This window comes from Anser brachyrhynchus, assembly GCF_964034855.1.
Source record: "Anser brachyrhynchus genome assembly, chromosome: 16".
In the NCBI taxonomy this organism is placed as follows: Eukaryota; Metazoa; Chordata; class Aves; order Anseriformes; family Anatidae; genus Anser; species Anser brachyrhynchus.
The window spans coordinates 6,032,939-6,059,819 of NC_137734.1; the positions used below are offsets into that span (position 1 = coordinate 6,032,939).

General features: G+C 43.2%; 2 protein-coding genes across 9 annotated transcripts in view; one reads left to right on the plus strand and one right to left on the minus strand.

The window, feature by feature from the left end:
• LOC308178944 (uncharacterized protein) overlaps positions 1-26,881 on the plus strand; it is an 88,905-nt gene that overhangs the window by 5,171 nt on the left and 56,853 nt on the right. For 4 of the 6 annotated variants that reach the window (XR_013940045.1, XR_013940046.1, XR_013940047.1 and 1 more), the window contains exon 2: positions 26,138-26,245. The gene's annotated coding sequence lies outside the window, so the exon portion shown is untranslated. Of the gene's footprint in view, positions 1-17,290; positions 17,396-26,137; positions 26,254-26,881 lie in introns of those variants that run through there. The other 2 variants (XR_013940048.1, XR_013940044.1) reach the window with 2 other exon arrangements.
• On the minus strand, positions 12,844-20,620 carry PCK1 (phosphoenolpyruvate carboxykinase 1). Of its 3 annotated transcripts, none has more exons than XM_080558191.1 (10): positions 20,467-20,620; positions 19,993-20,240; positions 18,409-18,590; positions 17,596-17,799; positions 17,085-17,272; positions 15,966-16,128; positions 15,611-15,835; positions 15,386-15,517; positions 14,544-14,639; positions 12,844-13,949 (listed from the first exon to the last, which is right to left on the minus strand). In XM_080558191.1, exons 2-10 carry the CDS (start codon positions 20,214-20,216, stop codon positions 13,495-13,497), a joined length of 1,869 nt encoding a protein of 622 aa, XP_080414317.1. In that variant the 5' UTR covers positions 20,217-20,240; positions 20,467-20,620; the 3' UTR covers positions 12,844-13,494. The 3 variants fall into 3 exon arrangements, with proteins under 3 accessions (XP_080414317.1, XP_080414318.1, XP_080414319.1); XM_080558192.1 differs by having other exon boundaries at positions 19,993-20,268; positions 20,467-20,615; XM_080558193.1 differs by having other exon boundaries at positions 19,993-20,236; positions 20,467-20,594.

The following is a 26,881-nucleotide window of genomic DNA, read 5'->3' on the forward strand; positions in this document are numbered from 1 at the left end:
CAGTGCCAGAGGGAGCAGCCTGGCTCTCGAGGACTGATTTCCTTCACCACACGGGGCTGGTTTGGGCAGGGAAGGAGCTGTCAGATGGACAGCATGGTGTGGCGAGACACAGGTCTCCCTGCAGCCCTACTGCAGTCCCTGGGCTGCGCACCCTGAAGGCAGCACTGCCCCTGTGCCCACCGGCAGCAACCCCCTGCCCTGGGGAAGGCTGTGGTGGGGTAGGGGCTATTTCCCAGTGCCCCGTAACTGTACAGGTGAGTACACACGTGCTTGGATTTCTTTGTTCCCAAGAACTGAAGCATGCTGGCAGCCTGGGCTGTCTGCCCCTGCCAGCCATGGCCGGAGCCTGGTAGGGCTGGGGGGCTCCAGCCTCCCCATGGCAGCCCTGCCAGCCCCCTCCTCACACGGCCAAGCCCCGGGGGCCAGCACGATCCCTGCAATTTCTGCAAAACTGGCATCATCTGCCCTGGGAATTTGCCGAAAAAGGCTGAATACAAACAAAGCCGATACGTCCCTTGGTCAATTTAACAAAGTGGCGTGTGCGTTCCTCTCGGAAAATAAAATGTTTACTCTGGTGGATGTAGTGCTAGGTTAATACATTTGGGTGAAATGTTCTTGGACCAAAGTACAGCCGTACAACCGATGCAGGAGTCCGACAAGTCGCAAAGCAAACATGTTACGCCAGCGGGTGAGCTGGAGCCGCATTCCTCAGTGTTTGTGCCCAGCGTGGGCGACCCTGGGATGGAGGAGCTGGTGGGGGAGCTGCTAAGTGACCCCTCCTTTTAATTAAAACAAGTGTCTCATTAGGCTTTTTAAGGTTCAGCATTCATTAATATGCAGGTATAAATTCACTTACTTTAGAGCTGCCTCTTTCCTACACCTGCTGGTCATTTTTTTGTGGTCAGTCTCGTATTTTTCTCCCATTGCACTGATTTTCTTTGTGTTCATAGAGCTGCTGTGTGAGGGAGGCCTGGGGAAGGCTCTGCCTTGGTCTCTGAGCTGCTGCCAGCGCTGGTTTGGGTCAGCGCAGGACCTGGGGCTCTGCTCTCCTCCAGCCCTGCCGCTCCCTTCCCATCAGCTTCTACCCTTGAAGTAATTGGCGTCAGGCAGCCTGGTAGGCCTGGGGGTTGCCGGTGAAGATTATGATCCAAAGAAATACATATTTTTTGACTAAAAACAAACACAGAGTGCTGTTGAGTTCTCGCTGCTAGCCTGGGTCAGGCCTGAGGCCTGCTTAGTCCCTTCCTCGGGGCTGGAAAGCTGCAGATGTCCCACAGCCTGGAAACAAAACCTGCCCAGGGAGGAAATGCCTTCCTGCCGCCCCGCTGGGAAGCCTGACTTTTTCTGTCCCCCTTTTTTAAAGCATCTTTTTAAATGTGGCTTATCCACCATTTCAGCTGGAGTCAGGGTGGGGAACACTGCTGGAAAATTGGGCTTGGATTTGGGCGTTTCCTCTGTGAGACCTGGAGGGGTGGTGTTGTCTTATCTCTCCTCAGTCTCCATTGGCAACGCCTATGTATGAGCTGCCGAAATGGTTACTTCATCTTAGCCTTTTGTTTTGTTTCACTGGAAACCAATACTTTGGCCATGTCAAGGCTTGAATTCTTCTGTGGCATTTTTAAGCCAGGTTCGATGGCTTGCTCGGGTCCCAGAGGTAGAAAGCTGAGTAGAAATAAATACAAGGAAAGAATTGTTGGGATGTAAAAGAAATTGAGGGGGGAAAAAAAATGGTCACAGCAATTTGGCAGAAAACCTCCATCAGTTCTTGTAGTAGGGCTCATAGGACTGCATGAATCTCTGTTTAAAGACGAGGGAGATGGTTTGAGAGCCTCTCTAAAGGCACGGGGAGGTTGGGTGGGCTGTTGTCCCATCTTCTGGTGCCCCTGTGTCCCCTGCCCCCGTGTTTTGTAAGCTAACAGCATTCCTACCCAGAGCCAGCCGGGGGGTGCCTCCTTCCCCAGGGCTGGAGAGCTCGGCTCGTGCCTGCAGATGCATCCTCCGGGCTCCTCACCCTTCGGGGAGGACTCTGGACATCTCTGTCTCCTCCCAGCTCTCTGCCTCGCCTGTTTTGCTGCTGGATCTCCGGACAAGCAGCTTTTCATGGAGACAGGGGGTTATTGTCCTGTTTGTGCCTGGAGGTGATGTTGTTGCAAACAACCAAGGCAGCATTTTCGCTGTAGCTGAGCAGCCTTTGCCCCAAGTGTGTATTTGCATCAGCCTGGAGGAGAGTTTCACTTGCAGCCTTATCGGCCTTATCTGTTTCTTCCCCGAAGCCGGTGCAGTGACGAGTGTTTTCTTCTCATTTATCTGTGTACCTGCTTTAGCGGTTGGCCAGAAGAGATGGGGAATGCTGTGGATATCTAAACAAATCACTTTCTTCTGATGCCCATAACTTACCCCAGGAATCAATTTTACTGAGTTGCTTATCAGTCCATGTAGGGCACTGCATTTCCCACTGCAGGGCTCAGCTCCAAATTGGAGCAGAAGCTCTTGGAAAGTTTATCTAGGCTTTGATTTCTAGTGAAGATAGGCACTATCTGCACAAAATAAGCCTTTTTGCCCTCTAACCCCCAGGGATGGGAGGCCGTGACAGGACTGCCAAAACAGAGATGGACGTAGGGCTGTTTTGCCTTTGCTTTTTGGGGTCAGGCCGTGCTAGCAGCAGCATTGCTTGGCTCCACCAGCCAAACCACAGCCTGGCCCTGCCAAGCTGCTCAACCTGCCTTTGGAGGCGCCTCTTTCCTCATTGCAAATCTGCCCTGAGCTCCCTGTGAGTCCCCAACCCTCATCCCACCCTGGGGGATTTTATCTCCTCCTTTTCCTTCCTTCCCCCCAAGCCCACACAGATGCAACCCCAGGAGGCGTCACGTGCTGCCATAGCACAGGATGTTTTCTCCTCCTCCTCTTCCTCCTCCCTTCCCAGTGGTGCTGAGGGAGCCCAGCCCCGTCCCGGAGCAGACCCACATCACACCTGCTTGCTCCCTGCCTTGTCGTTGGCAGCAAATAGCTGGTAGAGACACGGGATAGCTTGGCCTAAATAATACATGGCAGGAGCTGGGCTGGCTGTGCAGATCATTTTGCTGGCTTTGTAAAGTTAATCAGTTTACATGTTGCCATTAGGTCAGGAAAGCTAAATTTACCTTAAATAATTAATCCAGATCAATTAAACACGGGGTAATTGTGAAGAATAGTGAGAGGAGGAATGACCCTCATTTTTTCCAGTCCTTTATCTTGCTTAGACAACCAATAGCAATAACACAGCTTACAGAGCTTGGGCAATGGGAAACTAATTTACATTTATGTTTTGTGATGACAGCTCTATCCTGAAGGTTTGACCTAATTACTGCATCTTGTCTCGATTTCTGTCTGGGCGTTATTGTTGCTGTCATAGTGTCAAATGCAGCTAATGCAAAGACCCAGTGGTTCCATTAAAATGTTATGTGGTGAGTCTGCTCTGTTGGGCAAGTGCAAATGAACGTTTCTGTATTTCTGAAAATTTCTGTGGTTGTCTTATCAAATATATCACCAAAAAAAATACTTGTTAGAGCTCCTGGAGGATATTTTCTAAATAAGAAACTTTTTGAAAATGACTTGTAAAATGTATTTGATAATCGTTAAAATGCTGATAGAAACCATACAGAAAACGAGTTTTCTGGCAAAGCTGTATGAAGAAGCGGTGTGGCATGCTAGAAAGCAGCATAAAGCACCTCTTGTAATGGAGAATTGAAATGCCTCTTGTGTAGGAGAACCTCACAGAGGCTGAGAAAGCTTTGGCTGTTTTAGCTGCTCTTGGAGCGGCTCGGTGGTAGCTTGCAGTAGCTTACACAGACCGTTTCTTGGGATCTTTACTGCATGAATAAGTTGGTTCAACATAACCGCAGCCAATAAAGAAGCTAGCGGAAAGGAGCACAGGGGCACACTTCTCCCAGTGACAGTTTTTTAGATGAACTCCTTGGAGGTGGGGGCAGAAGGGACAATGCAGGACGTTCCTGGAAGGCGCCTGTTCCCCTCGCTCCCACTGAGTTACAAAACTTGTTTTCCAATTCTGAGAATCATCGGCGCAAAAGGACCATAAAGAGTTTTAAAAGGACTTTCTTTGGCTTGCTTGTTAGGAAGCTCTTTGTAGCAAACTGGCAAATGCTGCTGCCTGCTGTCAAGATACAAGTGCTCCCCTGGCCTCCTCCCAGAGAAAGGGAAGGATTAGGTAAGGTGGAAATGTTTGCAGCTCTCTTAACTGGTGTAAGAATTACTTTAGTATGGTAATATCTCTGGCCCTAATTTCCAGAAAGAACAACAGCAAGTCCCTGAGCTATGGCAGACTTCAGGAGTAACACTGCCCATGTTACAGAATCTTGCTAATCTTTTTTTCAAAACAGAGACTCTTATCCCAAAGTGAAGGCAAACAGTTTCTGGCTCAGGAGGGTGTGCTCGGAGTGCCGAATTACTGCTCTGAAATGATCTCTGTTGCCACCCTTTGCTCTCGTGGAGTTTGTCTGCTTGTGGTCTGTTGTGACAGCTTTGCTTATTCTTTGTCCTCAGGCATGGTATTTTTATATAGTTACGTCTATATATAACACATTATCAAAAACATGCTGTACAGTAATAAATTGCTGATCTTTTCCCTTCTGATAGGGAAATTAGAGGCTTTGTTTCTTTGGCTGTAATTCCTGGAGATCAGCACGATAATGAAGTAGTTGATAAACTTTGGGTTGGATGTTGCAATGCCTTGCTAGCTGTGGTGCTTATCTGAATTACTTTTCAGAGGACTGATGTCCTGTCTGCTTCACAGGGAGGTCCGCAGAGCTGCCCATAAATCCTTGGTTATGCATACAGTGGATTTTGTTTTAGTGTATAATCTGCCAAGTCACAGCACGCTGCTAACCCATTGTTGATCTGGCCGAAGTGCCTGCAGCATGGACATAACCTGCATGCGGCGTGGACTGCAGCTCTCTCCAGACAAATGTGGTTCTCCTTCAGCCTCAGCCTTCCCACCTGGTGGTCCATCATCTCCAAGGCCTGGAAATTCTCATGCTGCAAGGACTGTGGTGCTAATGCGTGGCTGGTGTCATGGGTCCCTGTATTGTGTGCAACACGCAACAGTAATGTTAGGCACCTGGCATCAGTGGTGTTAATATTGAGAAATATCTGGTTGTGCACACAGGCAGGCTGCAAACCTTCTGTTAGCAAAAACAGCCACCGAAATCCTTGACCTACTTTGTTCTGAGAGGTTGCATTCCCTCTTCTAGAGGCTTTTGAGTTTTTGCAGTAAGGGAATGCTTAGCACTGCAGCCAGAAGTTTGTGGGGAGGAAAGCTGGCAGCTGCTGCAGCCTTGGGTGCCTGCAAAGAGTTAACCTGCACCGCTGGTTGCATGACAGCCCCCAGCTGTCTGTGCCTTCCCCTCTAGCGTTTCTCTCCATTATTTCATCAAAGCAACAGGCATGGTTTTAATTTTCCATGACTTGCTTATGAAATATGATCCTTGCTGTAATAAAGAAATGATTTGGTTTGTAATGGATACATAAGAAATCAATTTCCTATTTTTAAATTAGGTAGGATTAACAATGAAGCAAACAATAAGCAGAGCGACGGGGAGAAAGAGGAATGGGAGAAAGACCCAACAGCCCCGAGACAGGGCTGACTGCACTTGGCCGTGTTACACTGCAGTTGTTAATTGCTTCAGTGAGGCACTCACAGCTGTAGTGTTTCTTCCAATGTATATGCATTTTCTGCTTGAAAATTATGGTTTGGGGAAGATTGCTGAAGATTCATGACTCTCCTTCTGCCTAGCAGTGACATTTAAGGTGCAACACAGTTTCTGTTCAAATTCATGGTTCAAAAACACCCAGCGCCACCATAAATGTCTCGGGAACAGATGTCCTCCCCGGTCGTCCCGCTGCGTCTTCAGCAGGGACAGCATCCAGCCAGCGCGCTTGCCTGGACCAGGAGGCTGGGAGCTGCTCTCCAGCAACTGGAATAGGAGAAGCTTCCAGCTTCTGCTTTCTAAGGTTAGAGCGGTATGGGAGAGAGCTGCTCGCTGGTAGATACCGCAGCGGTGCGATGTGGTAGTCTGTGAAGGGGTTTTAATTGCCAGTGCTAGAAACTGCCAGGTCGCCGAATGTTGGGTGCCCCTCCTGTACCTTCCCCCTACACCACCCGCCGGCATTGCGCAGGGACCCCTGGCTGGGCAGCTGTCAGAGGTCCTGCACAGGACTAGTGAGCACAGTCACCTGCCTGGCAGCTGGATGTACTTCTCCCTGAAAAAAATAAAATATCCGATCCCTGCTGTAGTAGACATTCCCAACGCTTGGTAATCCTGTGCTGGTTCCCCGTGCTGTGCCTGCTGAGGTCTGCCAGAGGGCCCTGGGAGATGCAGGGAGGTGGCGTAGCCCTTCGCCTCTCAGGATGCTCTGCACACTCTGTTCCCCGGCTGTCCCGGGACAGCCACCGCGTGCAGGGCACGAAGCAGCTGCAGGGCACGAAGCAGCTGCTGTTTGGCTGTGCGGGGGCCGTGCCGCACGGGCACCCATTTCTCTCCAGGGCGCCGTTCCTTGAAGTTTGCAGGCGTCTCCGAAGGCGGATTGCCCTTTAGACCTTGGACTGCAGACAGTTGATACAGGTTTCCCTGCCAAGCCACACGGAGCGTTGCCAGCATGTTTTTGTGTCATTAACAGATGTGCTGTTGCTCTGTTTGCCTACGCACGCAGCGCGCTCGCTCCTCTGCACGGGGAGCTTGAGGATCAGGCTGTCCTCGGAGCTCTCTGCCTTGGAGTGCTCTGCAGGTGGGGAGGTGTGCGTTCACAGAACCAGGGGTAACGAGCCCGTCCGAGTCTGTCCCCCTCAGCAAATCGCAGAATTGCACTCTAGACTTGCTAGAGCTGCTCTTTTGGTGCCAGCATCTCCTCCTGGCCCAGCTCCACGCTTGTGCTAAGTGGCTTTGGAGCTGCCCCAGGGGTCTGTCACGGGTTGGAATTAGAGTTGCATTTGGCTGGCTGGTCTGTCTTTCCTTCCTGGATGCTATTGCTTTTTTTAGCTTATCTCGGTTCTGCATGGGTTTGTGAGTTCCTGCTGAAGTCTCTAACAAGATTTGTATGGTGGCTTCTTTTTTCCTCCAAGCAATCATAATTTGGCCAGAAATAAATGTCTGCAAAAATCTTTTTAAAGTCTCTCCTTCATGTAGGTTTCAGCAGCCTTCTTGAGACACAAGCCATAAAAACTGATGGGACTTATGGAAATGGTTGGTAGGACTTGTAGGACTGGGCAGAAGTCCAAACAATTTCTTGTAATCTTCTCCACATAGATCTGTTATTGCTGGGGCAGGTACCAGATGCATTATCACTACTAATCTCCTTCAGGGGTGGAGGGGTGCCTGAGTGCAGATAACTATGATGAAACAGAGCCAGGATTCTGTCGTTGTGCTATAAAGTCCAAGAAAACTCCACGGAATCTGAGGCCTGCTTCTACTTACTAGTGTCAGAAGGATATTGTTTTTGTACTCTTAAGATGCACAGTTCTCAAACATCCTCCTCCTCCCTTTCCCAGCTGCTGTCCCAGTCAAATATATAGTTTTCTTTCTCTCCTTTTTTTTTTTCTACTGGCTACCTCTGGAGCTTCCATTAACTGTTCGTAGGATCCCCAGCTGAAGGGACAGAACAGATGAAATGTACTAAAACAAACCCCAGCAGAAAACCCACAGATTCTTCTTATTAGTTGGGGGTTCTGCCTTCCAATTCCCCTGCCACTGCAGTGTGGCACTTCACAACCTTGCTGTTTGATATTAACGTAATCCCTCCTGAGGTGGAAAGGAAGTTCAGGCATGCTTACCTTAACCTGGTCGTACTTGAACAAGCTATAGAAAAAGGAAAGTAGGCACTAATTTGTGTCAGAGTCTGGGCAAACCAGGAGTCAGATTGCTCAACCAGAGTCTGTGCAGCGCGCTGTCACCTCCAGAAGGTTCCCTTGGGTAATTCCTGGGAGAGCCGGACTGCTCCAGGCTTAGCAGCACATAAACACAAAGTCACACTGCTTTTGTAGCTCTAGTGGATACCAGGGGCCATGCTGTTCACCCTGCGGGCTGGAATTTATCTGTGTGCCACTTGCAAGCAAGGCTCTGTTGCCTCCTGAACCAGCTGAACTGGCACCATCTTGCAGCATTTAGGTTTCACTCTGCCTCCAACCTTGGATAAATTTGAAGCTGCTATTCATAGCCACTCGCAGGATCTGGAGCTCCAGAACACCATGGGAAGTTTCTCATCTGTTCAGGAAGACACAGATAAATATAGGGATGGCTTCCGGTGGGTAAAATAAGGTTTTGTTGTGCTCGTCACATTCATAGCTGAGATGGCATTCTTACACGCGTGCTGGCGCTGTGCCAGGCTCCAGTGTGGATCGGGGCCTTCCTAGGATTTCACTGCAGAGATGTGGGGAACAGTAAGAGTTCAGGCTATTAGTTTAGCTGGTTTAAAGCCCCCAGGACTATCCAAAGCAGAGGTAAGATCTATTAGCTGTGAATTTAGAAGCTATTTTCCATGGAGGGTGAGCTTAGATTTGCTCTGGAAAACAGCTGTTTATTAGGAGCAAATGTATGCGAAGGGTAATTCCTTGGGCATCTCAACCTGGGGAATGGTGTCTGGTGCTTTACAAGAAAAAGAACAACCTTTAGTAGCTTGGATAAAAACAAAGAACAACAACAAACAGCAGCTTTACAAAAGTTTCTTTTAGCTGAATAAAAGGCCTTGGGGCTGTGCCCAAAAACTTTGATATGTTCCTTTGGGAGGATTAAACAGATGTTTTCTTTTCTTTTTCTCTCTCTCTTTTTTTTTTTTTCCTCTCTCCAGTGGTTAATATTTTACATTTCCAAAGAAGATACAAAAAACAATTCTGGGGTGTGTTGACACACCCCAGAAAAAGTTCTGTTAGCAGTTTATCAGCTTGAACTAAAGCTGAAATTAAGTAATCTCAAAACCTACATCTGGTCACGTTTATTCTGGAGAGGAGCCATGGCAAGCCCAATGGAGCAAGCATGAAGACGAGCAAAATGAATGCAGAGTTGACCAGTGTCACTGGTGGTAGCGAAGGCAGTGCAAAGCCCTTCATGCCACGGAGGGACAGCTCAGGTCTTCTGCACAGCCTCTTACAACGAAGAAACCATAATGATGTTTGTGTTTGCGGTGATCAGAAACAGCCTGAATTTTGCATATTGGTATATGTGGATTTCTGTAATTTGCTCACAAAATCCTTCTCTGTTCAAGTATTTCAGCCAAAAGTTATATCCATGATGGTTGCAGAATGTGGTAAAGGCATACAATAGCAATTTATTTTTTCCTTCTCTCCTCTGGTTTTATACCTTGCTATTTTGCATACAGATTCACAGATGTGGTGGGACGTGTTCTGGAATCCTGTTGACTGAGGTTTGCCAGCACCGATTTGACAAATGTGCCCTTTTGTATTGTTGAGGTTAAACCACTGCCAGAAATGTCCTCCATGATCGACAATAACGATTACTAATTTGGAATTCAGAGTGCTCTGCTTTGCCATTCATAAGCAGCATTTCAGTAGTCTTCCAGCCAGGTATGTCTCCAGTCACGATAATTGTCTTCAGTTAGGGAGCTAATTGACTATACTGCAGCAAGTATGGAATAAATCATGTTACTATGGTAGCCAAGGTTTTTGGAAAACAGTATTTCCCACAGCATAAATGCCGTTCTCCGAATTTTTCTTCTTTCCCTGAAAATAGCCCTATCATCACAGAGTTGTGAGATTTAAAGCTGGATTTTGCTTTTTCCCAAGAAGGTTTCTGCAGCAATGCTGCTTTCTCAGTGTTATTTATTTGGTTTAGCCTTCGTTCATGTTAACAGAATAGAGGTGTGTTGATAACCTGTATGCCCGGACTAATCACGACCCAGACTGGAGCCTGAGAAAGGGTTTTGAAGGAACAAGACAAAATGCAGGTGAAAATCTGAACCTTGAAACATTTAGAAATGAGTTCAAAGCAAGGTATCCAGCTCGGAGACTTCTCTATCTGTGCAAAGATAGGACTGGGGCCTGGGTCTGAGCTTTATGGAATTGTCTGTACTAACGTGGGTACTTGGCACTGAGGCCAGGATTTTTGTCTGAGTGGTTAAAAGTCAAAGAGATTGCACTAATTTTACGGGAGTCGAGCAGGGCCTCCCTGGATGTGGTGTGTCCATTGCTGTGCCGTCTTGTTTCAGTGAATCGTCGCATAAATAAGGTATCAGACCATATCCTCAACAGTATTCATGGTTAAACTGTGATTTTGACTTTGTCTCTCCTCTTTTCAGCCACCGGTAGATCCACAAGTGTTTTAACAAAGTATTTTGTTTCTCGCTTCCCAGAATACCAAGTGCATTTCATAACACAGCTGTTGCAAATGTTATGGCTCTGTACACTTCATGTGTTAGTCTTTCCTGTGCTTCCTTTCTCTGAATCACATTTAATAGGCCAAGTTTTATATTTCTCTACTAATTTGTTGAAATTTATTGCATTTGTTGCCTTCCCCTCTTTCTTTTGAAAATCAAGAGAACTTCCAAATTTCAATTTAAAAGCATTTTGTTCTAATTCATTTTGTTTTTATGGAGCATAGTATTTGTTGGAGAGAGGGAAGTTGAGATCATAATCTGGCACGGTTGACTAAGTTTCTAAATTTTAAACCGCCGCCTTCTCTCTTTTTAAACATTTTCTCTGCCAATACTAAACATTTTGATCATTCAAAATGTAAATTGTACTCCCCATAGATGCTGATGGGTTACAGATATATTTACATACAAAGAAGCTGTTGAATGATTCACGTAAAAAGTTATTTTCTTGTTCTCGGGCCTAATGGTACAACAGATTTTTTCCCCATTTTCTGTAGTCTTTGGAACGATTCACGTGCCCGCCAGTCTCTGAGCAGTACTTGAGAAGGTGCATGTGGTTAAAACATGTGGAGCCAGAGCTGTAAATGGTTTAAATATTTTTGTGCCAGAATTCCTTGTGATAGCCCTTTCTCACGAGTTGCGTGAAGTTATATGGGAAGAGCACCCAAAGGATGAGAGGGAGCTGGAGTCTGACAGCCTCTGGGCGAGGCGGCCACTGCTGGAGAAAGCAAGGGTTTAGTCACAATAGGGAATTCAGTGTTTTGTGCTGGGGGGCGATGTTTTTGAGCCAGTCAGCACCTTTTACCACAGACTTTGCATATAGCACACCCCCAGCTGGCAATGCAGTTATGTTGGCTCATGGTGGTGGTACCTACCTCCTTGCTGAGCAGCATTTCGTGGGACAAGTGTCACTCGCTTATCCCAGTATGTTTGCCGGGCTTTGGCATAGGTCCCTGTGGCATGAAGTATGAGCCACTCCTTTTGTCATATTCGGAACATTGAGCCTGGCTGAGAAGGCAGAAAAGCACGCTAGAGATGCTCAGAGGCATTCTGGAAAGCCCCAAGCTTCTGTACATCTCCTGGGCAGTACTTCAAAATGCACTTGGAGTGTTTCTGCACTGCTCAGGACTAAGATCTTCTCACGAGGCCCTTAAAAAACTCTGAGTCTGATTTGCCATAATTCTCTGATATTAGCCTGACAGATTTTCTTAGATTTCCTAAGTATAGGATTGACCATGTCAATCAGCTATTTATAGAGTTACTCTATAAACAACTCTGTTTTATACATATGATAGCGCTCCTTGAATCCCAGAGGAGCGCATAAACTAGTTTCTGTTGGCTCGCTTTTTCCTCTGCTGAGTTATTTATAGTCTTCCCCTTTGATTTATTTATATATTTCAATTTGGAGCCCATTCAAGATTATGCAGGCTAAAGATGACCGTACGGGAGACCTGCATCCATGCAGATGTGCTGCTGACCAGCAAAGAGGCCAACTGGCCATCATCTCTACAGAGTCTGTGCAGCCCTCCTCTGCTTTCCTCACAGCTTTCTATTCTGTTTTGTTTGTTTTGTTTGTGTTTATTTTATTTTATTTTGTGAGATCTATCTATTGACTTGTGTTGTATTGCTTGTTTCAGAGTTGATAATGTTTGTGTTAACTCCTAAACCTGAAGCCAGGAGGTAGTTAGCAGCTCTTCAGGCTATGTGACCTCTCCTAGCAAACTTTGAAGGGCATCTGTTGACCAGCCCTGGTACTGTTTGCTTTGTGAGGAAGCAGGGTCTATAAAAAGGCTTATTACACAATGTAAGTGATTTTCTTTTTGCTAAGCAAATATTTGCAATATATTTGGGGAGATCAAGCATTCAAAGTGAAAAAGCAGGATACCTGCCAGGGACATGAGAAGCATGTAAAGGACACCTTTATTCGGGAGCACATGGGACAGTTTTAGTATCTTGATCTACAAGGAAACCAACTTTGGGCCCATTTAGCCCCCAATTTTCATTGAGCTCTAAGGCTTTAGGCATCTCGCCCAACCCAGAAAACTTCCCAAACTGTCTTTACTTCAACAGCTCTACTAGTTATTTTTGCAAAAGCCAAGGTATTGTGGAACAGAGAGAAATCCTATGGCTTTAGCAAATGAGCAACAGCCTAACACAGGGCTTTCCTAGAGGGTAGTTTATTTTATAAATGTCTGAAGCAACTAATAATGCCCAGTTATGGAGAACACATGTCTAGCTGGATGACTGCTCTCAGCTGGTATCATAATCTCTATATCATTTCTTTGGCTTGAATAAAGGTTGCAAAGAAAGTATGTGGTTTAAACAGCTTTGCTTAGGAGTAGCAGACCAATGCTAGTCGGCATCTAACTTCCCCAAGTGAATTTGTCTCTGTGCTGTGGTATTGACAGGAGGCCCAAATTGTAGGCATGTAGTTTTATAAACAGTGAAAATACTGGAAATGAGGTCATATTTTGTATAAACATTTATTTCAATAGTTTAAAGAACAAGCCATGCAAAACATCTGGAAATCACAGGAACATGAGGCATATATAATAGCGATATCTTAAATATGCATTAGTAATACAAAGTCATCTTTCACTCTGGTAAAAGTTACAACTTCATTTTTTCTAAAAAATATTTAAGCACGAAATATCCTTAGATAATACATATATACAACATTTAATTTTCATTCTTTCCTGTAAGCGATACTGCTGAAGTATGAAAAAATTAGTCTGAGACTCTAGTGGCTTGTGTGATAGGAACAATGTGCTACACCTTGCGGGGTGGATCATTTTAGATCGTATCTGCAGAACTGTCAGCAAGTAATTTAAATACATCATAGCTATATGCAGAGTTGTGCATGTGAGTGACAGATCAGAGTTCTGAAGACCGTGCACATACATTCTCACAGCTGCTCACCAATTCACAACAACTGATGCAGTTATAAATCATTAGGTCTGGAGTTACTTTAGGATGCCCTTATCTATAGCCCAGCCAAACTAAGACCTACTTTCATTATAACCCCCGTTCATCAGTGTGCTGTTGTACTTCCAGTGGTGATTTGGTAAAATGTTTTTGTCCTGTATATGTGGATTGATAAATAATTGTTTTTCTGATCAGCTACAACTGTTTTATCCTCATCTCCAAGGCAAGCATTTCTCTTTCTATTTCGTAGGGAAGGTCGGCATTAACTTGCCCTTCAAAGTATTGTTTGATTTCTTCCACCTCCTTTTCCCAGAACTCTTTGGAGATATCAAACAGTTCAGTCAAGTTAACGTCTTCTAAACCCTTCAGGTTCAAAGCAGCGTCAGCAGGGATGTAACCTATAGCAGTTGGCTTGGCAGAGGCCTTCCCTTGAATTCTGTTGAACATCCACTCCAGCACACGGGAATTTTCTCCATAGCCAGGCCACAGGAATTTCCCTTGGCTGTCTTTCCGGAACCAGTTAACATGAAAGATCCTTGGTAGTCTTGCCGCTGGGCGATGTGCCATGCTAAGCCAGTGGGCTAAGTATTTGCCAAAATTGTAGCCAAAGAAAGGTCTCATGGCAAATGGATCGTGCATAATGATTTTGCCTGTTCGAAACACAAATGGAGATTGTTAAGGAATAAATAGCACATTTATTCTAAAGCACAAAGAGTCAGTTCCTCCTGGGATTTAGTACCTAACCACCTTAGCCCCTTAACCACCTTTCTGCATCTGAACCAAAGAACTTTAAGAAATGGTACAAACATGAACCTTGAAGTACAAATTAGATTAATTTTTGCAGTCAATGGAAAGTAAATTTCTTAAATCTCAGGTAAAGCAGCTTAAATGTAGATCCTTGAGAGCTGGCTTTCATTGTTCCTGTATTTTTATTGAGCTCTAGCAGAACAGAAAATGTAAGTTTATTTATCACAAACTGTAACAGGAACTCTGTATCAACTCTTCTGGCAACCCCATGATTGCACCCTGTTCTGCATGGTTGCCACCTAGGGGATTATTTTGCTTAATTTGACTTTTACAGAGAATTTGGCTTTTAATTCCAGTACAAATATTTTCTATCACGAAAATGCACAGGTTGCAAAACTAGCTGCCAAGATTCAAATGTGAAAGAGCAGAGGGGGAGGACAGCTCTCCAGAGAGACGATTGCTTTTAATACAGGTAGGCAGACTAGATTTGGATTTACCTTTGTGCTCAGCAGCTGCTGTTGCTTCAGATCTCATGGCTGCTCCTATAAATACTCCGTGCTGCCAGTTAAAAGCCTCATATACAAGAGGCACACCTGTAAAGAACAAAGTCACTTCAGTAAATAGTGATCCAGAAGCATTTTTATAACAGGTTTTGCTACCTGAGATACTGCTGTATGCCTGCTACTATGTAATTTATTCTAATTTTTCTATATTTTTTTAACTTAGTTCATTTCCTGCCCTCTTAGAGTAATTTATATGGATATTTTCAAAACTGGCTACTGTTTATTGAGCACATCCTTGTTTAGGTACTCAGCTGCCTGGGGCCTTAGAATTCCCAGTAGATTTTACTGGAAACAGATACTAGGTCTGTGGTCACGATCATGATATTAGACTCAGACCTAGCATTACTTCAGTTTCTTTTCTAGCGTTAGGTGACCTTTAACAGAACAACTTATTTCACTTAATTATCTGCAAACTGTCTACAACTGGTTTAATTCTCTAAGCATTTCCTATCTAAACTAGTTAGACTATAAGCAATTTGAGACAAATACAGTAATTTGCTATGTGTCTATGTATTACCCAGGGTAGTGGGTCCTGATCTCTCTCCAGTCCTCTGCTATCACTACCTGTTTTTATGTTAACATCTAACAATTTAGATGTTGAAATATCAATGGCTGTAAGTGTGTGTGTCAAAGGCTAACACAGAGAAGTTGGGCTAGCATGGTTATTTCCTTGCTTTTGCAGCCATGACAGCAAGATCTGTGTCTATGCCCAGTTGTGTTTCAACCCTTCTGTGATGAGCACTTCAGGCTTGCTACAAGGCTGCTACATCTCTTACCAGCAGGTCTGCGGCCTCCAAATATTATCCCTTCAATGGGGACACCTTCGGGTGATTCCCAGGCAGGGTCCATGATGGGGCACTGGCTGGCTGGAGTGCAGAATCGTGAGTTGGGATGAGCACAAGGTTCCCCTGTACAGAATACAATAAAAAGGTCATAATGACAGATTGAAGTGAAATTCAGCAGAGAAAGCCAGGAGAGAATGTGGAATAAGGCAGGGTTACCATTATCTGGGGTCCAGTCCTTGTTCTTCCATGAAGTCAGGGTTACTCCTGGCAGCAATGGCTCGTCAATGCCTTCCCAATAGACACCGCCATCACTGGTTTCAGCTACGTTGGTAAAGATGGTGTTCTTGAATATGGTTTTAATAGCATTGGGGTTTGTTTTGACTGAGGTTCCAGGGGCAACTCCAAAAAAGCCATTTTCTGGATTGATTGCCCTTAAGTGGCCTGAAAGTTAAATGACAAAATATAAATAAATAAAACTGTTTCAGTTCTCTTCAGAACTTTGTAGCATGTCTTGCTGACCCTAAAAATAAACAGTAGTGGACTGTACTACAATGCAATTTCAGTTCAATACCTTGTTCATCAAATTTCATCCAGGCGATATCATCACCCACGCACTCAATCTTCCATCCTGGCAGGCTTGGGTTCATCATGGCCAAGTTAGTTTTTCCACAGGCACTAGGGAATGCTGCAGCAAAATACTTCTTCTCACCTTCTGGATTTGTAATGCCCAGGATCTATTGAAAAGCAGATGCAACTGTTAAACGGGTTTCTTCTTGCATTTTTCATTTTGAAGATTGTCTTGCAGCAATTACTAATGATAAAACATTTAATTATGCAAATTTCTTCCTACAAACGAAGCAGCATATAATATAGTTGACAAATAACACAAGCTATGTTTTATTCATCAAAAAGTCCCCTCTTTTTTCCCTTAGATTATGTGTAAGGAGATTTTTTTTTTTAGAAATGTCAGGTGTGTATGATTCAATTTTTATTTATTTATTTTGCCAATTAAAGATGTACAGACTGTATACAGCTGCGTTTCTCAGCTGAGACAAGAAAAACAGGCAATATTTTTTGGCTGCATTATTGGTGTGGAGTGAGTGCACTTTATGTATGGGTACTTCTGCGCTTCTCATACTTGTAGTATGCAGATATATTTTTCTGAGACTATTCAATCGTGAAATTTAAATTTTCAGTGGTATTTTATAGTAGTATGATGTCTAAATGATAACAGAAAGCAAAGGCATGAAGGGCACAATGCAAAACTCATTTAGAAAATCTAATATTTTCAGATTTTTGAGTCCATAGAGTTCTTTATAATATGAAAGACAGCTTTCAAAACTTGCATTAATCCTTCATGATTCAGCTTGTAGGAGCAATGTGGATGCCTGGTGATGATGTTCAGGCTTTGCTCAAGTACATGGGTCTTCCTACAAGTAGCCACTGTCAGAAGTTCTAAATCTTTCTTGGTTCCTGATTTTATAGGTCCTACTTTAAAATGTTTTGGTACTTAACCTTGCAAGCAGTTTCCTATTTCTGAAAAGCCTGCCATGTGATATATTGATATCTAATGTTTCAGGACTATCCATATGAGACTGTAATTTCATTGACACCAAGATGTGATGTATTTATGTTTTGCTAATTTAGGGTTTGATGGCTGTTCAAACACACATGATTGAATAGCTCTTACCAGCATGTGCTCTGCTAACCAGCCCTCTTCCTTGGCAATTCTGCTGGCAATTCTGAGAGCAAAGCATTTTTTCCCCAGTAAGGAGTTTCCTCCGTAACCGCTGCCAAATGAAATGATCTCTCTGCGATCCGGGAGATGAGCAATCAGCGTTAACTCTGGGTTGCACGGCCAGTTGTTGATTAATGGTTCTGCAGAACAGAATGTTGTGCTCATGAATGCAACAATTTCCATGCTGGATCAGACTGTGCTGTTTCATCAGCATCGAGCCTCTGACAGCAACCCACACCAGATGCTTCAAAGGAAACCCCTTGGTAAGTACGAGGGATAATAATCTCCTTTCCATGAAATTCTCATTGAGCTTTGATTCCTTTAATTGAGTTTTGAACCTAGTGCTGTTACACAAACCACCCTGGTCTTCTATGGCAAGTGTTTCCTGAATGCAAAGAATGCAGTCAGTTCTAAAACATGCTCCTGAGAATGTCCCTGGGTGACAGTTTTTAATCTTCCTTACCTTTTAGTGGTAGAGGACATCCAACCGAGTGAAGGCATTTTACAAACTCTCCATTGCTCAGGGCTTTCAAAGCAGCTGTTCCCATCCGCGTCATGATCCTCATGCTGGCCACCACGTATGGTGAATCTGTCAGCTCAATCCCAATCTTGGACAAAGGAGACCCAATAGGCCCCATGCTGAAGGGGATGACATACATTGTGCGTCCTGTAAAACATGGACAGGAGTAAAATGAATGATATGTGACAAGGCAAACCAAGGAACTCTTGAAAAAATCTTTATTAGCATGGAGGTTGTTTCTCACTTCTTTAAAAGCTGTGTCTTGTGGGAGTTTCCAATGTTTAAACATCTAGCTTACTGTTTGTCTGATTGTGTAGCAAGTTTTATCTTAAATGTTGAAAGCAGCTGTTCAGACAAAATGTCTAACCAGCAGTAAAGGTGGGTGGAGGCCAGTTTCTCTGTGGTGTAAATCACTGAAGTTATTGCTCCGGATGGGGATCCTCCATTTTCACCTCACTTGCTATCTGCTGCTGAGTTGTTTTGTGACTTGAAAAAAACACACAAATTTTCCTGCCATGCTGTATCTCTCTTTGTGAAGAACAGAATTAATTCTTTACTGGAAAGAGACTGAGGACTATCCTTGTGCAGGCATTTGGATCCGTGGTAAAGATCCAAATGAAACTTACAAATTGATTTATATCAGGGGTTCCCACCTAAGCCTTCAGCTAACATCTTTAGTTAACGATCACAATAATTACTATCAATGATGTTCCAGTAATCCTGAAAATTCAATGTCAACCTTCCTTTCTCACCCACCTTGCATGCAGCCTGGGAATCTGGTATTGAAGGCTTTCTCAAAATCTTCTTCTGACATCCAGCGCCCCAGCTGGCTAGTTCCAGTTTTAGGGATTGGAGTGGTATCTCTCTGTTCTTGAGTGATAATGACAGTTTTGCTCTCAATTCTTGCTACATCTCTTGGGTCGGTGAGAGCCAACCAGCTGTGTTTCAATGAAAATCAGGAAATTAGACAATTATTTTATTTTATTTTTTTTTAATCAATATGATACTTTTCACCCTTCTGTTAGGACCCCTTTAGTACAAAAGAGTGCAACGTTTTGTAAGGCTAAAACTAAAGTGACAGAGCTAGTATAACTAAGACAATCTCAAAAATTAGTCAGATACATTCTCTCATACAAATTGTTTCAAGACTTTACAGTATGAATAACTAATTATATGGCTTGGGAAATTCTGGTTACATGTTAATATTCCTTTGCCTCTTATCTCAGCTTTATTCTCTGTTACTGACTTTCAGGGAAAAGTTAAAAATCTCGTTTAATTCTCCTTCTCATCAGTATACAGTTGTTTTGCATAGGGACCACAAAGTGCTCCCTGAAGCAGAGTGGATGCCAAGCAAGTACTTTAAGTGTTGGTCTACACCCCTTTGGGTTGAGAATCCAGCCTAGTGGATTGGCATTGTCCTTTAAGTTAGAAGCATCACAAAAGAAATATTGACTGTAAGCAGGATCATAAACAGTGAAGGAGTTTATTAAATAGGATTCTTTTTTCCCTTCTGAAGAATTTTTGCTATTTATTTACAATAGAGAGGATTGTTTTACATTTTCACCTCTGCGCATAGAAATTTTCCACGAATATAAAAATGTTCTAGTTGGGCTGTCATAACCATCATCACTACAGCTAAGCATATAATTAACAATGAATAATTTATCTGGTGAATCTTGCCCTTTTCTCTCCCAAATAGTCTGCAAACAGATTGCCAAATTCCTGCACTTAGTTATTCAAAAGCCTTTGCAGATTTCTTCCATGAAGGTTTCTTAGTCGGCACGTAATTCCTGAGCATGTACTTGTTGTTAATATTCCCCTTTCATGTTGGGTTAGTTGGGAGAGATGATGAAATATTTGAAAAAGTATTTGCTGAATACATTACAGTCAAAGCTCATCGGCATGATATGAATAATGCCTGTACTGAATAATATTTGAACACCCACAGAGCTATTTGAATGCCACAAAAAAAAGTATTTGATGAATAAACTAATTGACTAAAATAGTAGAATTCTTCAAAAGATGTATTTGCTAAATAGTATTTAACCATTGCTAATGATTAGTTACATAAGTCTCATGACATTATTTCAGTTCCCTGATTTATGTAACTAATCAATAGAGACAATGTACAGTAGATAGTCTTATTGAATAATATGTTTTATGTTAATTTTTAGAGGAAAAGTTTGCTTTTCCTACATATTTCACCTACGTAAGCTGCAGTGCCAAAATGTTCATGGAAAGCAAATATTGAAGAGTTACAAACAGTTTTAAATGTAAATGGACAGAAAATACACGTCACTATTCTGAGATGCTAACTTGACTTCCATTTATGCTACTCACCAGTTCTCATACTTGCTCAGCTTCTTAATCATGCCTTGCTCTACCATGATGTCCAGAATTTTTTTGTTTTCTTCTTCTGAGCCATCGCAGATGTGAATGTTCTCAGGTTGGCACAGCTTGGCATTACTTTCAATGAACTCCCTTGCTTCTGGAGGCAGGCTCTCCAGATCCCCCTGGGTAACCTTGGGCACGATGTTTACTTCAGCTTTCAACTCTGGGGGCATTCTTGCAGCCTGCAGTGGATCTAGCTGAGGGATTTGAAATACTGATCACAATCTAAAATCAAACATATCACATCTGTTAGCATGCTATGACATTCTAACCAGTCTTAATCTGCCTCCCTAAGGATGCATAACGCAAAAACAGAATTTGTAGTAGTCCTGATTTCTAAGCAGAAGTATATAATTAATATAAACAACTTGGATCACTGGCAGTCTCAAACTGGAAAAAATATGTAGAAACCATTCTACTTACTGTCTTTGGAAGATTGAGTTGGGTGGATGTCAGCAAGTATTTGGCTCCCCTTTCTGTTGGTCTGGTTTCACTTGCTTTGGAGTGCTCTTGTGATCATTGGTTTCCTAGGTGGCTTTCTCCTTCCTTAAATATTGTTCATGGTGTCCGTCCCACTGGGTGAGGTGAGGGAGGCTTGTCCTTTATGTCACTATTGGATATGTCTTTGGACGCTGCCACTGACGCATTGTCATCATGCAGGATTGTCAACAAAGCAGCCCTAACAAGGTAATCATTTAACAGGTTTGATTAATGAATGCTGAAAGCGGTGGTTCTTAGCCCTTGGGTTTGCTGTTTGAAGCAGTTACAAAATTTAGCAGTTTAACCAAACTTTGATCTAGTTTGACTTTGAATCCGAAAGCGTCATAAATCCTTGGTGTGTGGGAAAGGTTGAGTACAAAGAGTATCGGGAACTGGGAGCCAGGGGGTCGCCCAGGCGAGGCACAGCTGGCACGCTCTGTAAGCAGATGCTCGCTAGTTGGCTGTGAAGCGGGGGCTCGTCCAAGGTGTGTTTACTTACCTTGGGAACGCTGCCTGATCCGTGGATAAAGTTCAATGCTGAGCACTGATAGGCCTGAATAACCACTAAATATGCCTGCCTGGAGGCCTTGTTTTTCTTATTTTTGTCCATGCAATTCTTCAAGGAAAAGGCAATATAAATCTAAATGCTGAGTTTCTTTAAGTGCTGGAGAGAGAATTTTGATTACGCCTTGCTTTAGGCTCTTGCAATGTGAGGAATTATTTTCTATCTCTACAAGCTCAGAGAAGGCTGATCAGCAGCCATCTTGGTAATTAACCCCTTCCGTCAAATCTTATTTTTAATTTTATTGGGAGTGCTATGGGGGCAAAAAAAATATTGACACGTCTTTAAATTAGAAGGCAAACCAAAAGCACAAAAACACTCTGAAATGACTGCACCCTTGTTGTGTATGTGTCAAGTGCACTACACAAACATCTACACGTGTAGGCAGCGAATGACACCAACAGCCACTGCTACGCTTGTGATCATGAGGGTGTGACCTCAGTCCCTTCAGGGTCTCTCCTCTAACTGTTCCCATGTCTGTCTGTCTGTCAGCTCATTACCTTCTCCCACTCCATTTTAGACCATCATGCCCATAAAGAGAGGCTGATTTTCGTCTCCACTTGTCCATACAGTCAGGGTGTGTGAAGACTGAAGTATTTCAGACAAAGAAAACTGTAGAAGTAATCCTGCTGCCATTTCATCTCCCTCCACTTCCACCCAGTCCCAGCAATGCCAAACTCTGGCATTTTTGGGATTGATGGGGCAGTTTGCAGAACGAGAAATTTGGGAATGCGAGTTAAGTTTCTGGGAGTTCTCTAAAACAACAAAATTGATGCAGGTATCCCATACAAAGGATATTCATAATCTGTCACCTGCTCTGGTTCGTGCAGTCAATGAGATGTTTCCTGCAAGGCTTTCACTGATGCAGACAGCAGAGAGTTGCAAGCCCTGAAGAGCCAGGTCTGGCAGAGCAGCGCAGAGCAGAGATTTGAATTTCAAATACCACGGAGCTGAACCTCACAAGTGCAGTGATCAGAGACCACAGGAACGCTTCTCCTGGGAGCGTATCCTCTATCTCTCCTGCAAAGCCTTTTATTACGTTTTGTAAATGCAAAGGGAAGAAAATAGTGAAGTAAGAGGGGCTGTCCTTGATGCACAGCAAGGCCAAACATTGCTGAAAAGGAAAACAAAAATCTGTTAGGATAAGAGGTGCTAGAAATTGCTTCAGAAGGGGCTCTGCATTAAGACAATTTAATAAGAACACAGTGTGTTTGGAGTCCACATGCTCCATTGCTGGCGGAGCAGATCAGAAATATTTTGGTTAGCCATTTTCATGTTAAAATATATATCATTAGGTACTTTAGTAAAAATAAAATGCAGCACATTCTTCACTAATACTGAGCAGACCGTTTTTTTCAGTGAGGTACAAAAATAATCCGAGTCCTTGGTGATGGCCAGATAAAAGTCATTATAGATAGAAATAACCATCTGAGAGTAAAACAGCTTAAAAAAAAAAAAAAAGACAAGACCAGAAAATGATCATATCGCAGCATGACTGAAGTCTGAATAAAAGCATCAAACTGGTAGCATAACAGTGCAGGATTAGTCCTAGTGCCTCTTCAATTCTGAGCAAAGGAAAAAATCCCCGAACCCGGAGCATTAGTTTCTGCCAATTAAATTATAGTCAGGCAGGTGTTGTGCAAATTTTCTCACACTGCAATCCTAACCTCCCACAATCTTGCTATACAAACTGTGGGCTTCTCTCGAGAAGACACTAAATATGCCAAATTGGTGGCACTGTGTTATGAACATATGTCCATTAAAAATCACATTAAGGATTCCAAATGTTTTTCATTTGTGATGGCAGCAGGGCTTGAGTACAGATGTCCACTGGGAATTCTAGACACTTAAGCATCAAATTACTTGTATTTAGGTAACACCTCCTATCAGAGAATCTCAAAGCCTATCACAAACACACAGTAAGCTTCAAGCCCCTGTATAAAGCATGCATAGTATTTTATACTATGGTGTAATGAAATAAGTGGAGCATACGCAAATTGAGGCCAAGATTTTATTTTATTTTTTTTCAAGAATCTTCTAATTTAGAAATTCAGCATTTAGATATCCAACACATAGCAGTAAATGTTTCATCTGAGGATAGTGAATTCTTATAACCACCAGTGGCTGCCACAAAAAATAAAATCAGAAATGGCATCTCCAATAGTTCAGTCGTAGTGGTCTCGAGATGTTCCCCCAATGCCATCACATACTGCTGTTTGCCACAAGTGTCTGCCTTCTGGATTCAGTGAGCTGAGAGATTTCACTAGTGAGAAACGTGGGAGATGGACTGGGGGGAATGTAAGGGCTTCCTCAAAAAAAAATGTCTTGAATGTAAAGTTTATTTTTCATTTAAGTGAAAGATCGTCTTTAGTAGTAACTATAATACTCCTCTAATAGCTGATACAACTTCTTTGGATTGAACTTTTTTTGGCACTTTTTCTCTGTGCATCTTGACACTTGAAAGTGATGCTTATCAGGTGTCTTCTTGGAAGCCGTCAAATTATTTAAATGAGTGTGAATCTGACATTTCTAGATGATAGTGTTCAACAAGTGCCTTGAAAGGAGTGTTTTGGGGATGTTTGCTCTGATGGACACCGTTCAGCCTGTTCAAAATAAAGGTTTTGAGCACTTCAACTTTCACTGACTTACTGGAATTTAATTGAATAAATGTGAGGGTTCTTAGGGTCAAGGAGAAAGTGTACAAAGTTTCAGACTTCATTGCTACAGAGCTGTAGCAAAGCACTCTCAAGGAGATCTGAAAATTAATGGCATATAACAATCCTCAGAAATTCTACCCCCTCCCATAATAATTATCCCACATATTGTCACTGCAAAAGAGTTTTTATGTCACTTGTTGTTTTGTTAAAAAAAGATAGCTTTTTTTAAAGATTCTCCCAGCTAGTCAGCTAGCTGAAGAACATCGCTTCCTGATTGTTATTTTTCCTGTGAGGTTGTGCTCAGTTGACGCTGAGCGTGCTGCAATTGCTGTTTTACTGGGTGCTGCACAAGCCCCGATCCAAGGGCAGCCTTTGTAAATGTACAGCTCACAGAGACCAGGGCCTGCTCTCTCAATTTTAGAGAACAAAACCTGACCTGTGCAAATTACCTGCAGTTGCAAAAGAGCCTGTGACAGAGCCAGGTGTTTATTGCAGACCCACCGCAGCCCGTGTGATATTGCCACCTTACTACTACTTTTCTTGGGGGCAGAGCTCTGACCCAGCTGCATGAGATTTGGGGCTGCTTGTAGGATACTATGTTTGTGGATCACTCAGGCAGACTGGTTTCTTGACTGTTATTCTTCTGCTTTGGCAAAAATGTAGTCCTTTTCTTTTCTTTAGAACTCGCTTTTACAGGCTCTCAGATGTTGTTATAGTCAGCAGGGGAGGTGAGGTTCTCCTTTCCATTTTCTCTTGTAAAGGACAAAAACTGGAGTCTTGGCTAGGGAGACACTGTGGCTCATTCATGCGACGAGGATACTGAGGGATGAAGGATACTGAGGATTTAATTCCCTTCTGTCACACCGGCGACCCTTATCAGCAACACAAGACGCCCAGTCTGGAATCCAGTTTTGCAGCTGGAGCTCAGCACTTCACAAGCAGAGCAAGGCAAACATTCCCCATTAATGGTGTTTCCTCGCTTGATGGCTCTGAGCAGCACGTTATTCACTGTTCATCCTTCTTTCTCACCAGCCCATAGTTCTGGAGATGGCACTAATTCACATAATGAGCTCCGGAGCTCTCCTAAGCTACTGTAGAAGGTCTTATAGGCACATGGAGAGTTTGGACCCTCCAAAGTTTTGTCTGAATTTGCCTTAGCCAGCTCAAGGCTGGTAAGAACGTGACTATGATTTTTTGCATGGTTAATGCATTTTTTTTGGCTGGATGCACAGCAGAACCACAGCCAGGAGAGAAGGGGACAAACTGTACTAAACAGAGTGGAAAACAGTCAGCATAAGGTTGTGTGTTTCCCTTCACCTATGCAGCATCTGCTCTGCTCAGTCATACAAAGCCCAGATGGCACCGAGATTTAGCTTTGCAAATAAAAATGGTAACCCTTGCTGGAGTGAAATCTGTTTACCGCAGTGCTGTGTGTTTGCAGCTGTCAAGGACTCCCTGCTTCCTACCTGTGGTGGGGGTAAATGACAAATCCTTGTACCAAACCCACACGGTTTCAAGCAGCAGGCTGTGTGTCAACCTCTTGTTCAAGACCAAGCACTTTTCTAACTTCCTGCTGATACTAGGATCCTACTAGCTGTGCCTTTTGACAGAGACTTCACCTGCTCAGGCCTTGTGGAATGAAATGGCAGCACCTCTTAAAATGTAAACTGCTTTATTTTTTCGAGGATGAGATAAACCTGGCTATTGGTGGTTTTGCATGCTGCTTTTTATGTCCCTCTCTGTTCCTTTGCTCGTTATCAGCATTCCATTGTCAGCTGTCATTTCAGAGTGACACTGCTCTGTCTACCTGACTGGCAGCATGGCTTTTCTCATTTGTTGAAATACTCTCGTTTACCTTTTGTCTCACTTGTCATTTTTATTGCTTGTTGCATGCAATCTGGCCTACTGGACCCAGATCTTTATGTTCTTTGTGAGCCAACTTCTTTAAAGGAGGATGGCTCTGAACAGTAAGAGTGGGTACGGACTCATATTTTAGGTTCTGTGTCTTCCTCTGCTATGGATTTCCTGTTTGACTTTGGATGTGTAACTTTACATCCCCAAGCCTTTATCTTCTCCGTGGGAAGGGGGTTGGGAGTTGATGATGCCAACTTCTCTCTCTTCTTGTGTATTCTTCCTAGTTTGCTTGATAGCTCCTGGCCTGAGGAGTTTAAAACCTAATTAGACGAGATCGTTATCTCCTATTATATTTATGTTCTGTGCCACAGATAGTCCCTGCTGGGTACTCTTTAGATTATTGTAATGCAAATAGTATGTTCTTATTTGAAATGAAAAACATTTGCTATAACCTGTTTTCTGCTTTGATGGTACAAAAGCACCAACTTGGGCTGAACTGTGCTTTCTGATTCAAGTAAGATTTATTCTATATTTTTCCCAGGAAAGCAGCTTTGATGAATATTTCAAGCACTTTGTAACACTGGAAGTGATGACAACAACAGGAGAGAGAAGCTGATTGTGCAGAAATAAAGCCAGGCTACATCTAAAGGTCAGAAGGCAAGTGTGCCTATGTCAAGCACTGCATACCTATCAGTTCTTGAACCTGACTGCTGCAGGAAAATCAACATTACAAAAACCAATTGCCCCTGTAATAGAGCCTGTGTTTATTGGTAAATCCTGATGTGTTAATAGGTCAGGTGAAATCCTACATACTGTACACGTATTCTTAGCTCATTTCTAATAGGAAGAAGGCAACTTGGATAGACCACAGTGGGATTTTTCAATGTAAAAACATTCGTGTTTGGCCAGTGTAAATGGTTCCTACCAGACAAGTGCCACAAGTATGACTTTTGCTATAAACAACACCCAGTAAAGAGGTCAAGGGTGCAAGTGGGCCCTAGAGATCATACTTTTTTCTTGTCCTTCTGAGAAGACAGAATTCTGATTCTGTTGTACATACTTCTGTTTACCTACCATCTGAACCTGTCCTCAAATTTGTTTATTCAGGATGATTCATAATTATATGACTATTGTTTGCTTAAAGAATAACCTCTTATATGTGAGCTTAAACTAATATGTACAAATGAATAACAACCAACTTGCATCCTGCAAAGAAATTAAAAACAAGTCATCCACATGTTAACCTTGTAAAGTTCAGGAATTTGCATTGCGATAGCACGAAGGC